At 41.2% G+C, this 11,074-nt stretch overlaps 1 protein-coding gene across 1 annotated transcript in view; it reads right to left on the bottom strand.

Moving 5' to 3' along the window:
* Window positions 1-604: 604 nt before the first annotated feature.
* LOC132536421 (GATOR complex protein WDR59-like) overlaps window positions 605-11,074 on the bottom strand; it is a 45,913-nt gene continuing 35,443 nt past the window's right edge. The window contains exons 7-8 of the mRNA XM_060184251.1: window positions 6,814-6,902; window positions 605-739 (exon numbers count right to left, since the gene is read on the bottom strand). Coding sequence (XP_060040234.1) covers window positions 605-739; window positions 6,814-6,902 — 224 coding nt within the window. The remainder of the gene's footprint in view (window positions 740-6,813; window positions 6,903-11,074) is intronic.

The raw sequence follows: 11,074 nt of genomic DNA, 5'->3' as shown, positions 1-11,074 counted from the left end.
ATAAGCATTTCCTGTAAATTAGAGAGTCTCTAACAAAACAACTTTACTGCTGACTTTGGCAATGCTTATCATTGGTGATGCCAAAACATTTGCAGACAAATGGTAGTCATGTGAAAAAAATTCTAGTTTTGCCACCCTAGTAGACTATTTGTCAAGTTGGCAACCCTTAACAATTTTGTGGGCTTTTCTCCTTCATACATATATACATGTAGATGTGCATACATACACATTTATTTCAGATCATATGATCTAAAATAAATGCACTGTGTGTACGTGTGTGTGTGTGTGTGTGTGTGTGTGTGTGTGTGTGTGTGTGTGTAAACTTCAGTGGTGGGTGTGGCAAGCTGTACACACAAAGATATGTAGGAGTGAAACTATAACCCTGAAATCTTACAATTTTATAGACCAATGTTAAATGAACTAAAAAAATTTTTTGCTTTTAAATATCAGTAGCTACATCAGATACCTGTGGTATATCACACATACATAGCCAGGTATACTGGCTCAGTGCCTCCCAAAGCAGTTATTTCAGACACATACATGCTATGCTACACCTGCTGAGCCTTTCCTTCTAAAAGTGCTGTCACAAATCCCAGAGCGCTGATCAGTGGGTACCACTCACCTTGACAGAGTTGTCTTGACTGGAGGTGGCGAGAATGTGCTCACTATCAGGGTGCCAGTCCAGTCCGTGGATTTTGGAGAGGTGGGCAGCAAGGTATTCCATTGCTGTGCTGGGTTTCTGTAACAGGAGCATCATTGAGTATTGCTGATTTAGAATAAAATCCCTGAATATCTACCAACTAAACTGTCTACTGGGTGCTGAGCGGGGAGACACCCATTTTGCCATGTGCAGAGACCCAGGTTTGAACTCCTGAGCACCACATAGGAACACTATACAAAGGGGAAGTTTTAAAATAGTAAAGCAGTAATACAGTGTCTCACCGCTCTATGAAAAAAAAGAAAAAACAAAAACTAGAGTCCAGGGGCCAGGTGGTGGCACACTCAGTTATGCGCACACTTTACAAAAACTGGAGTGTACTGGGAGTGGCAGAACTGCAAAGCCACAAACCCCCAGGAAATTCCTAATAGTTAAAAAAAAGTCAATGCCAAATGTTTGAGACCCTGGGTTCTATCCCTGACACTCTTGCCCCCAAAAGGAAACAATGCATGCTTAATAAACATCTCAGGATATATGTTTAGACTTCTAAAGTTTTTTTAATCTATCAAATTTGGGTTTATAAGGGCTAGGGAAAAAACATAATGGTTATGCAAAAAGACTTTCCTCCTGAGGCACCAAAGGTCCCAAATTCAATCCCCAGCACCACCATAAGTCAGAGCTGAGCAGTGCTCTGGAGGAAAAGGAAAAAAAACCCTCAAATTTGGGTTATTTATAAACATTGAATATTTGTAAACAATACTCAAAGCAGTATGGCTACTACTTTTGTCATGGCTGGTGTACATACAATCATTTTGGAAAAGAAATTTGACATTATTTCTCAAAAGACAAAATTTTTAAGAGAATACTCTAAGTTCACAAAAAGCTTTAGAGACAGATAGTTAATCTGCTATTGTTTGGAACACTAGAAAAATGCAAACAACATACCTAAGTAGTCAGGGGGAATAATTAAAGTTTAGAATGAACTATAGTACAGTTATAGATATGATATAGCTACTAAAAGTTATACCTGGAGCTTATAACCTGAAAGAATGCATGCATATGTTACAACAACATGAAAAATAAATATGAAAAAATGTTGGGGTCGGGTGATAGGTAGCGCACTTGGTTGAGCGCACATGTTACAATACTCAAGGACACAGGTTCCAGCCCCTGATCCCCCTGCTTCAGGGGGAAAGTTTGCGAATAGTGAAGTAGTGCTGCAGGTGTCTCTCTGTCTCTCTCCCTATCTCTCTTTTCCCAATGGATTTCTGGATGTCTCTATCCAATAAGTAAATAAATATAATAATTTTTTTAATTTGAAAATAAATGTTTAAGTAACTAGGCATGAGATCATAAACCTTTTTTTTTTTTTCACCAAATTATCAGTATTTGCTTCTGGGTTATAAGACTATGATTTTTTTGTTGTTATTTGTTTGTTTTTGTTTATTTCCTTTTTGTTGCCCTCATCTTATTGTTATTGTAGTTATTATTGTTGCTGTTATTGATGTCGTCGTTGTTGGATAGGACAGAGAGAAATGGAGAGAGGAGGGGAAGACAGAGAAGGGGAGAGAAAGACACCTGCAGACCTGCTTCACCGCTTGTGAAGTGACTCCCCTGCAGGTGGGGAGCCTGGGGCTCGAACTGGGATCCTTATGGTGGTCCTTGTGCTTCGAGCTGCGTAGGCTTAACCCGCTGCGCTACCACTCTATGCCAGACTCACAGACTATGAATTTTTTTTTACCTTCTCTTGCATTTTTTACAAAGAACATGTATTCTTTTTTTAAATAGTGTTTTATATGACTATAGATTAATAGGAGTATACATAAACACCACTCCCACCACCAAAGACTGTCCTATCCCACCCCCCCACAACCACCCCATCCCCAACCGCCCCATGAAGCCAAACATATACCCTCAACCTTAACCCAGGGTTTTTACTTTGGTGTCCTACTCCAGATCCTGTCAAATCCTGCTTTGAGTTCTATAAGCAACCTGAGTCTATGGGGTTAAGAGTACAGCCTCCGGGAGAAGGGCTATAGCGTAGCAGGTTAAGCGTAGGTGCCGCAAAGCACAAGGACCGGCATAAGAATCCCGGTTCGAGCCCTGGATCCCCACCTGCAGGGGCGTCGCTTCACAGGTGGTGAAGCAGGTCTGCAGATGTCTTTCTCTCCCCCTCTGTCTCTCCCCATCTCTCTCCATTTCTCTCTGTCCTATCCTCCAACGACGACAACAATAATAATAACTATAACAATAAAACAAGGGCAACAAAAGGGAATGAATAAATAAATAAATATTTTAAAATTTTTCTTAAAAGAAAAAGTCTACAGCCTCCAAAACCAACCTCCCTGACAGTCCAAATCATGGCAACAAATGAAAGATAAAAACAGTACCTAACTTAAAGGCTAGTTACAGAGAGAGAAATCAAAACATGTAAAGTTCCTAGAAAAATGCCTAGACATAATCAACATTTAGTAAACTTTAGCATTACTAGTCATATATGAGTTGAAACAAAAATGTAATGTTGCCACTGATCTATACTTTTTAAACCTCTGATGCTTGCTGCCATCAGCGTGGCTGTGCTTAGACACTAAAAGTGTCAGGAGTGAAATATGACTAACAAGTTTTATACACCATCTGAGCAGAAGACCTAAGTATTAATAGCAAAGAAAAAAAAATCCTATTTAACCAAAAATAAGTAAGATGAGTCCAGCGGTGGCTTAGTATTAGAGTGCATGCCTTCCATGTGTAAGCCCTTGGGTTAGATCACTAACACCACATGGGCACACAAAAGACAGCACCAGGGATGGTAGATGATAGTGACTCCCCCTTGGTGTGTCTAAAAATACAAGGGGGGAGTCAGGCAGTAGTGCAGTGGGTTAAGCGCATGTGGTGCAAAGCGCAAGGACCGGCTGAAGGATCCCAGCCCTCAGCTCCCCACCTGCAGGGAAGTCACTTCACAAGCGGCAAAGCAGGTCTGCAGGTGTCTTTCTCTCCCCCGTCTTCCCCTCCTCTCTCCATTTCTATCTGTCCTATCTAATAACAAACATCAATAACAGCAATAATAACTACAACAATAAAACAACAAGGACAACAAAAGGGAATAAATAAATTAATAAAAATCTTTCTTAAAAATCTAATAATAAATAAATAAATAAATAAAAATACAAGGGAAATTATCAGCATTTTGTATGTATGAGGCTCTATGCTGATCTTCACCACAACATGAAAACAAATAGATAAAAATCTTGCTGTGGGTGGTCCAGGTGGTGGCGCAGTGGATAAAGCATCGGACTCTCAAGCATGAGGTCCTGAGTTTAATCACCGGCTGCACATGTAACAGAGTGATGTCTGGCTCTTTCTCCTTCTACGTTTCTCATTAATAATTAAATAAAATCTTTTTAAAAAATCATGCTGTGGAATGTCAGTGTTACTAGTGCACTAGAAACTAGAAGAGAATCATTTAACAGTTGTTTCAACGGGGTAAAGAACACAGGTACTGGCAGAGTTCATGGCTAACTGCCAAACTGTTTATTTTGCATATGGCTCTGAAAACAGTCTAAAGGAAATAATGTATGCACTACAAATTAACCAGACATTTCTTTTAAACCATTTACTATATTTAAATGTTAGGTTAGTGGCAGAAAACATTGTAAAGTAATCACCAATTTAAGAAATAAAGAAGAGGAATGAATGCCTATTACCAGACTGAAATAAACAGGCAAAAGACAAAAACTAATATACAGAAAGTGCATGAGCACAAACTCTACTTATAAAATCCTTTTGGGGGCCAGTATTGGCACACCCAGTTAAGCACACAGATTACCAAGCCCCCTACTCCCCATCTTCAGGGGTCTGCTTTGTGAGCAGTGAAGCAGGTCTACAAATGTCTATCTTTGTCTTCCTATCTCAATCTCTTAGTCCTCTCTCAATTTCTCTCTGTCTTATCTAATAAAAAAATTAGAAAAAGAAGAAAAAAAAAAAAAGGAAAAATTGCTGCCAGGAGCAGTGGGTTCCTAGTACTAGCACTGAGTCCTAGTGATAATAAGCCTGGTGAGAATAAAATAAAATTAAATTAATCAAATAAATAAATAAAATTCCTTCTCACCTAATAGCAATGGGAGGCAGAGGCACTGCCACTACCCCAGCAGGTTTTGGCCCCCAATCCAGCAGTTGCCAAACCTGTTTCACTTACCCCTCCTCTCTCCAACAATGGCAGTCAGAAGCCACACTGAGACTACAGTCTGCACCTAAGTTGGATGGCCCCTGGACAAGTTCCGGGAGCTCTATGAGTTGGCCCTTAGAGGGTAAGGATCACTAGCGTGGGGGCCTGGCGGTAGCACAGTGAATTAAGTGCACGTGGTGCAAAGTGCAAGGACCAGAGTAAGAATCTTGGTTCGAACCCCTGCCTCCCCACCTGCAGGGGTGTTGCTTCACAAGCTGTGAAGCAGATCTGCAGGTGTCTATCTTTCTCTCCCCCTGTCTGTCTTCCCGTCCTCTCTCAATTTCTCTCTGTCCTACCCGACAACAGCAATAACAATAATAATTAACACTGATGGGCAACAATAGGGAAAAACAGCCTCCAGGAGCAGTGAATTTGTAGTACAGACACTAAGCCCCAGCAATAACCCTGGAGGCAAAAAAAAAAAAGATCAAGTTTCAGAGCAGGAAGCTTCATTCACATCCTAGACCTTATAGAAATCTCTAGGCATCATTAACTAGTTGTCTGGTAGATAAAGATGTCCTTCCGGGGGGTCAGGCAGTAGCACAGGGGTTAAGTGCACATGGCACAAAGCGCAAGGATAGGCCTAAGGATCCTGGTTTGAGTCCCCAGCTCCCCAACTGCAGAGGGGTCACTCCATAGGTGGTGAAGCAGGTCTGCAGGTGTCTTTCCCCCCCCATCTGTCTTCCATCCTCTCTCCATTTCTCTCTGTCCTGTCCAACAACAACATCATCAATGACAACAATAACAATAATAATAGTAATCACCGCTTGTGAAGCAACCCCCCTGCAGGTGGGGAGCCAGGGATTTGAACCAAGATCCTTACTCTGTTCCTTGTGCTTTGTGCCATGTGCACTTAGCCCACTGTGCTACTGCCAGGCCTCCACACTAGTGACCCTTACCCTTGAAGGGCCTACTCATAGAGCTCCCGGAACTTGTCCAGGGGCCATCCAACTTAGGTGTGGACTGTAATCTCAGTGTGGCTTATTAGTTATTATTAAATTAACGACAAGGGCAACAAATGGGGGGGGCGGAATAGTCTCCAGGAAGCAATGGATTCGTGGTGCAGGCACCAAGCCCAAGTGATAACCCTGGTTCCAGCCAAAGAAAGGAAAAAAAAAAAAAAAAAAAAAAGATGTCCTTTCTTGTATCATTATTTTTACTGATGTCAACTCACCAAACTTCCAGTACTTTCCATTACAGCAGCCTAGGATCCTATACCTCTCTGACCCTGTCAATTGCATGAGGTTGCAGTAAGACTATCCCATCTGCAATGAGGTTAAATCATCCACTGTGAGAATTAATATCCACAGTGTGAATATCATCATCTGCACACTATTTAAAAGACTTCCAATAAAGATACAGAAACTGAGGTTACAAAAGCATTAATTGCTCACCTAATGCCATAGTCAAGAGGCAGCAAAAGAGGACTCTAACTTAGGTACATCAAAAGTTTGTTGGGTTTTGCTGCTGCTGTTGATCTTTGTTTTCTTATTAGTTTATTTACTGGATGTAGATAGTGAGAAATTGAGAGGGATGAGGGAGATAAAGGGAGAGAGAAACAGAGACACCTGCAACACTCTTTCACCACTCACAAAGGTGCCCTCCTCCAGATGGAGGCTGGGGACTAAAATCTATGTCCTTGTGCACTATAACATGTGTCCAACCTGTGCATCACCATCTGGCCCCTTCACTGTTTTTTTTTTTCCTTTAGTTTTCACCTCTCAGCATAATGCTTCACCTACCTACCTTCAACATGAACCTAATGGGGAGGTAAATGTCATCTAGTACTGTGAGCTGATGGCAATTTACCAGGCTACACTGGGGAACCTTTACTCTCCAAACAAGTCCTATGGTTCACAATGTCCTCTTCATACCCTCTGGAAAGAACTGAAGACCCACAGGGGGTAAAAAAAAAAAAATTAATGTTACTTACCCGCTTGTCCCATATCCGCACATCCCCGTCATGACTGGTGGCCAAGCAATTAGCATTTTTTTTATTCCATTTGACCTGGGAAGCACCCGCTGCAAAGAAAAATCAGGGGGAAAAGCTGCTGCCCTCAGTGCCTTCAGAACCAGAACACATCCAGGGAAGCTGGATAATGAGTTCCGGTTGTACAAGAACAGAACACTTCAAGTCTCAAGGATTGCACCACCTCCACCATGAACAAGAAAGTAAAGCCAAAAAAGAAATGAATTAACACTAAGAACAGGATAAGTCACCTAATTGAGGAAGTAATCTCACTCATGGAAAAAAAAATCCACAGGTAGCTCAGAGCAGAATCAGCAGGGAAATGTAGTTTCCTACTGAGTAGTAGTTCAGCATAGTGCAGTTGGTCAGTAACTGACTTATTATGCAACCTGGTTCTTGATCAGCTCCAACAAAAAAGCTTGCACTACCAACCAGAAGAACTTCTGCCCAATACCTACTCCTTCCTCTCACCAAAAAAAAAAAATTTTAATTTAAATAAAGTCTTAGAAAAACAGAGCCTCCAGCCAAAGTCCAGATATAGAATAAGTCCCAGTGTTGTCCAAGTCTGCCATCAGCAGTTAGAGGTGGTCCCTGCATTAAGTGCACACCCCTGGCACTGTGTGAACTTACTCCCTGTCCCAATCTGTCAATATGAAGAGGTAACAGCAAAGATGAAAAAACTACTAAAGAGAGGAAGCATAAGGTAAGAGGAAGCATAAGAAGGGACTGAGACATGGAATATTGCAATATAACAACACTTCTAGTTAACTCCTAAAAAAATAATCAAAGTAGGGACAGACGTTGTCTCAATAGAGTGCACTCCTTACCATGTGCAGGCTCTGGATTTAATCTTTGACACTATCTGGGAGCGTCAGGGACAGCACCAAAGGGAATTCCATGGATAGTGAAGCAGATTTTTAGTGTCTTTGCCTCTCTCTCATCAGTCTGATTCTACTTCTTTCTCTTCTCTCTCCAAGTAAATGGAATTTTTTAAGGGGGGGGGGGAGCCATTCAATAGTATCCCACATGTGCACAACCCTCAGTTCATTCCCCAGTGCCACAATAACAACAACAATAAAAGATTATTTGCCCAGTGGAAGGACCTTCAGAACATGATGCCTCCCCAAGGGTTCTAATTTGAAATGCTTTCTATGACATGATACCAGCAAGTCTCAACTTCTGGCCCAGACTAGAAGTTCTCTCAGATGCAGAAAACACTTGAGCACACATGGACATGCTCATGCTGACTCCCTACCTGAAGGTACAAATAATGTGTTCTCAGAAGTTGAGGACCACAGGACAGTAGCAGACTCCAAGGTTACATTCCCCCCTCCAAAAAAAAAAAAAAAAATTAGCTCAAGTAGTATGAGCTCATAAGCCTCATGTGTGCTTTTGTCAACACTGAGAAGTCTCACCAAGGTGCAAAAAAATGAAAGAAGTCAATTTATTCAGGACTTAAAAAAAAAATACTTAGTGATGTGGGAAAAAAGAAAAAAGAACTACCCTTCTGCTTAGGGATTTTCTATGACTACTCTAACTAGAGACCTGTAAGTTGAAACAAAAAAGTCAGGAAGAATGCAATTGAAATATTTATAGACATTTGTGCTTTTCTTCACTTGGATGTTCCTGGCAATCATGTCTAGAGTCCATTTTGTGTCTTAGATCATAAGAACCAAAGGGGTAGAGGAAGAGGGCTAATCTGTCAAGCATTCAGCAGAGAGGCACAGGGCTTGACCCCTATATAATGTAACTAACATTTAAAGAGCACCTCCTCCCTCTGCATAAATGCCAACCTTGGTCTAGAGCACTGAACAAGACAGATGTGGTCCCTAACCTCATCGAATCCAGCTACTTATTGGTCATGATGCCAAATATCTTTACTAATGAGCATGTGGGTACAGGGGGAAAAGAACACCAAAAGTGAATTCAAATGTGCCAAGAAGATACAAAAGAATAAGACTTAAGAGATACAGAATATGATGTTTCAATCAAGGCTGATAAAATGCAATGCTAACGATGAGAGTCATTATTTTTTAATTTAAAAAAAGAGATTTATTTATTTGTGAATGAGCAAGAGAACCAGAGTATTACTCTGGCACATGGAATGCCAGGGGTTAAACTAAGGACATTATGCTTGAGAGTCCAAAACTTTATCCACTGTGCCATCTCCTGTGCATCTAGACTCATCATTCTAAGCTATACCATTTTTGTTTGTTTTTTTAGCTTATAAACTATACCAGTTCTATGCCCAAATTCTACTCTCTGGAAGTCATGGGAATGGTTCATATGGAATTCTAAAAATAATCAATTTCGACTAAGCAGTGGCAACAGGGAAATGAAAAAGCAGTTTTAAAGACATATTATGTCCATATTAAATGACACCAGCAGGGCATAATCAGCATAGTTTAAATTATGGGGAAACCACAAGACAAAAGACTTGGTTTCTTCCAAAATAAACTACCGGAGGGGCTGGGCAGTGGTGTACCTGAGTGAATACATGAAGCTTCATAAGCAATGGAGCAATGTTTCTGGTCTCTCTTGTGTGTGTGTGTGTGTGTGTGTGTGTGTGTGTGTGTGTGTCTATTTTTCTCTGTCTCTCATCCTCTATCAAGATGAAAAGAAAAAGAAAAGAAATGGTTGCTGGGGGCCCAGGTGGTGGCACACCTGGTTGAGTGCACATGTTACAGTGCACAAGGGCCGGGGTTCAAGCCACCAGTCTCTACCTGCCTCACAAGGAGGAAGCTTCACAAGTGGTTAAACAGGGCTGCAAGTGTCTGTCTGCCTCTGTCTCTCTCTTTCTCTGTCTATCTCCCCTTTCCTCTCAAATTCTGGCTGTCTCTATCCAATAAATAAAGATAATAAAAAAATTTTTTTAATTTAAAAAAAAGAAATGGTTGCTGGCAGCAGTGGAACAGTGTAGGCACTGTGCCCCAATGATAATCCTGGTAGCAAAAACAAACAAATTGCTAGAAAAGAACACCAAACAAGCCAAGAGAAGAGGGATAAGAACATTCCAATTAAAAAAGAGCAACAAAAAGGGAAAATGAATAAATAAATATTTTTTTAAAAAAAGAACATTCCAATTAGGATGGGAGGGTTGGCACAGATAGCACAAAGGTTATACAAAGAGACTCTTGATACCAAAGACCCAGGTTCAGTCCCCCTGCACCACCATAAACCAGAACTGAGCAGTGCTCTGGTTTAAAAAAAAAAAATTCCAATTATGGGGCTCTAGCAATGGGCACATCTGGTTAATGACACACATTACAGTGTGTAAGAACCCAGGTTCAAGCTCCTAGTCCCCACCTGCAGGGGTAAAGCTTCATGAGTGGTGAAGCAGGGCTGCAGGTGTCTGCCTCTTTCCCTCTATATCTCCCCCTCCCTTTTCAATCACAGTCTCTATCCAATAATAAATAAATAATTTTCAAAATTAAAAAAAAAAAGCTACTGTGGGGCAGGGGGATTATACAGCAGTAGTTTATCATACGTGCGTATGAAAGGTCCTAGGTTCAAACCTCAGTACCATCAATACTCAGACTTGAGTGGTGCTCTGGTGCAAAATAATAAGGAGCCATTGTCAACTTAAAATAAACCACGTTAAGTGCAGGGGCCAGCATAAGGATCCCGGTTTGAGCCCCCAGCTCCCCACCTGCATGGGGTCGCTTCACAGGCGGTGAAGCAGGTTAGCAGGTGTCTTTTTTCTCCCCCTCTGTCATCCCTTCCTCTCTCAATTTCTCTCTGTCCTATACAATAACAACAGCTATGACAACAATAACAACTACAACAAGCACAACAATGCAACAAAAATGGAAAAAATAGCCTCCAGAAGCAGTGGATTCATGTAGGCACTGAGGCCCAGCAATAACCCTGGAGGCAAAAAAAAAAAAAAAAAAAACAGGGAAGGAATTACAAAAGCCAGACCTTCTACCTTCTGTGCCCCATAATGATCCTGGGTCCATATTCCCAGGGGGATAAAGATTAGGAGAGCTTTGGGGGCTGGGGGAACACAGATAGAATAGGGAGTTCTGGTGGTAGGAACGATGTGCAATTATACCCCTCTTAACCTATGGTCTTGTCAATATCCCCATTTTATAAATAAAACAAATTTTAAAATATTTGTATGCTTGTTTATTTACTATAAGAGGCAGGGAATGAGAAAGGAGAGAGGACAAGAACACTGCCCAGCCATGGCACAAAGTAGTGCACAAGATTAAACGGGTGGCCT

This window comes from Erinaceus europaeus, unplaced genomic scaffold, assembly GCF_950295315.1.
Source record: "Erinaceus europaeus unplaced genomic scaffold, mEriEur2.1 scaffold_462, whole genome shotgun sequence".
Classification (NCBI taxonomy): Eukaryota; Metazoa; Chordata; class Mammalia; order Eulipotyphla; family Erinaceidae; genus Erinaceus; species Erinaceus europaeus.
Note: the sequence above shows the minus strand (reverse complement) of the source record. Positions and strands in the feature narration are given on the sequence as shown.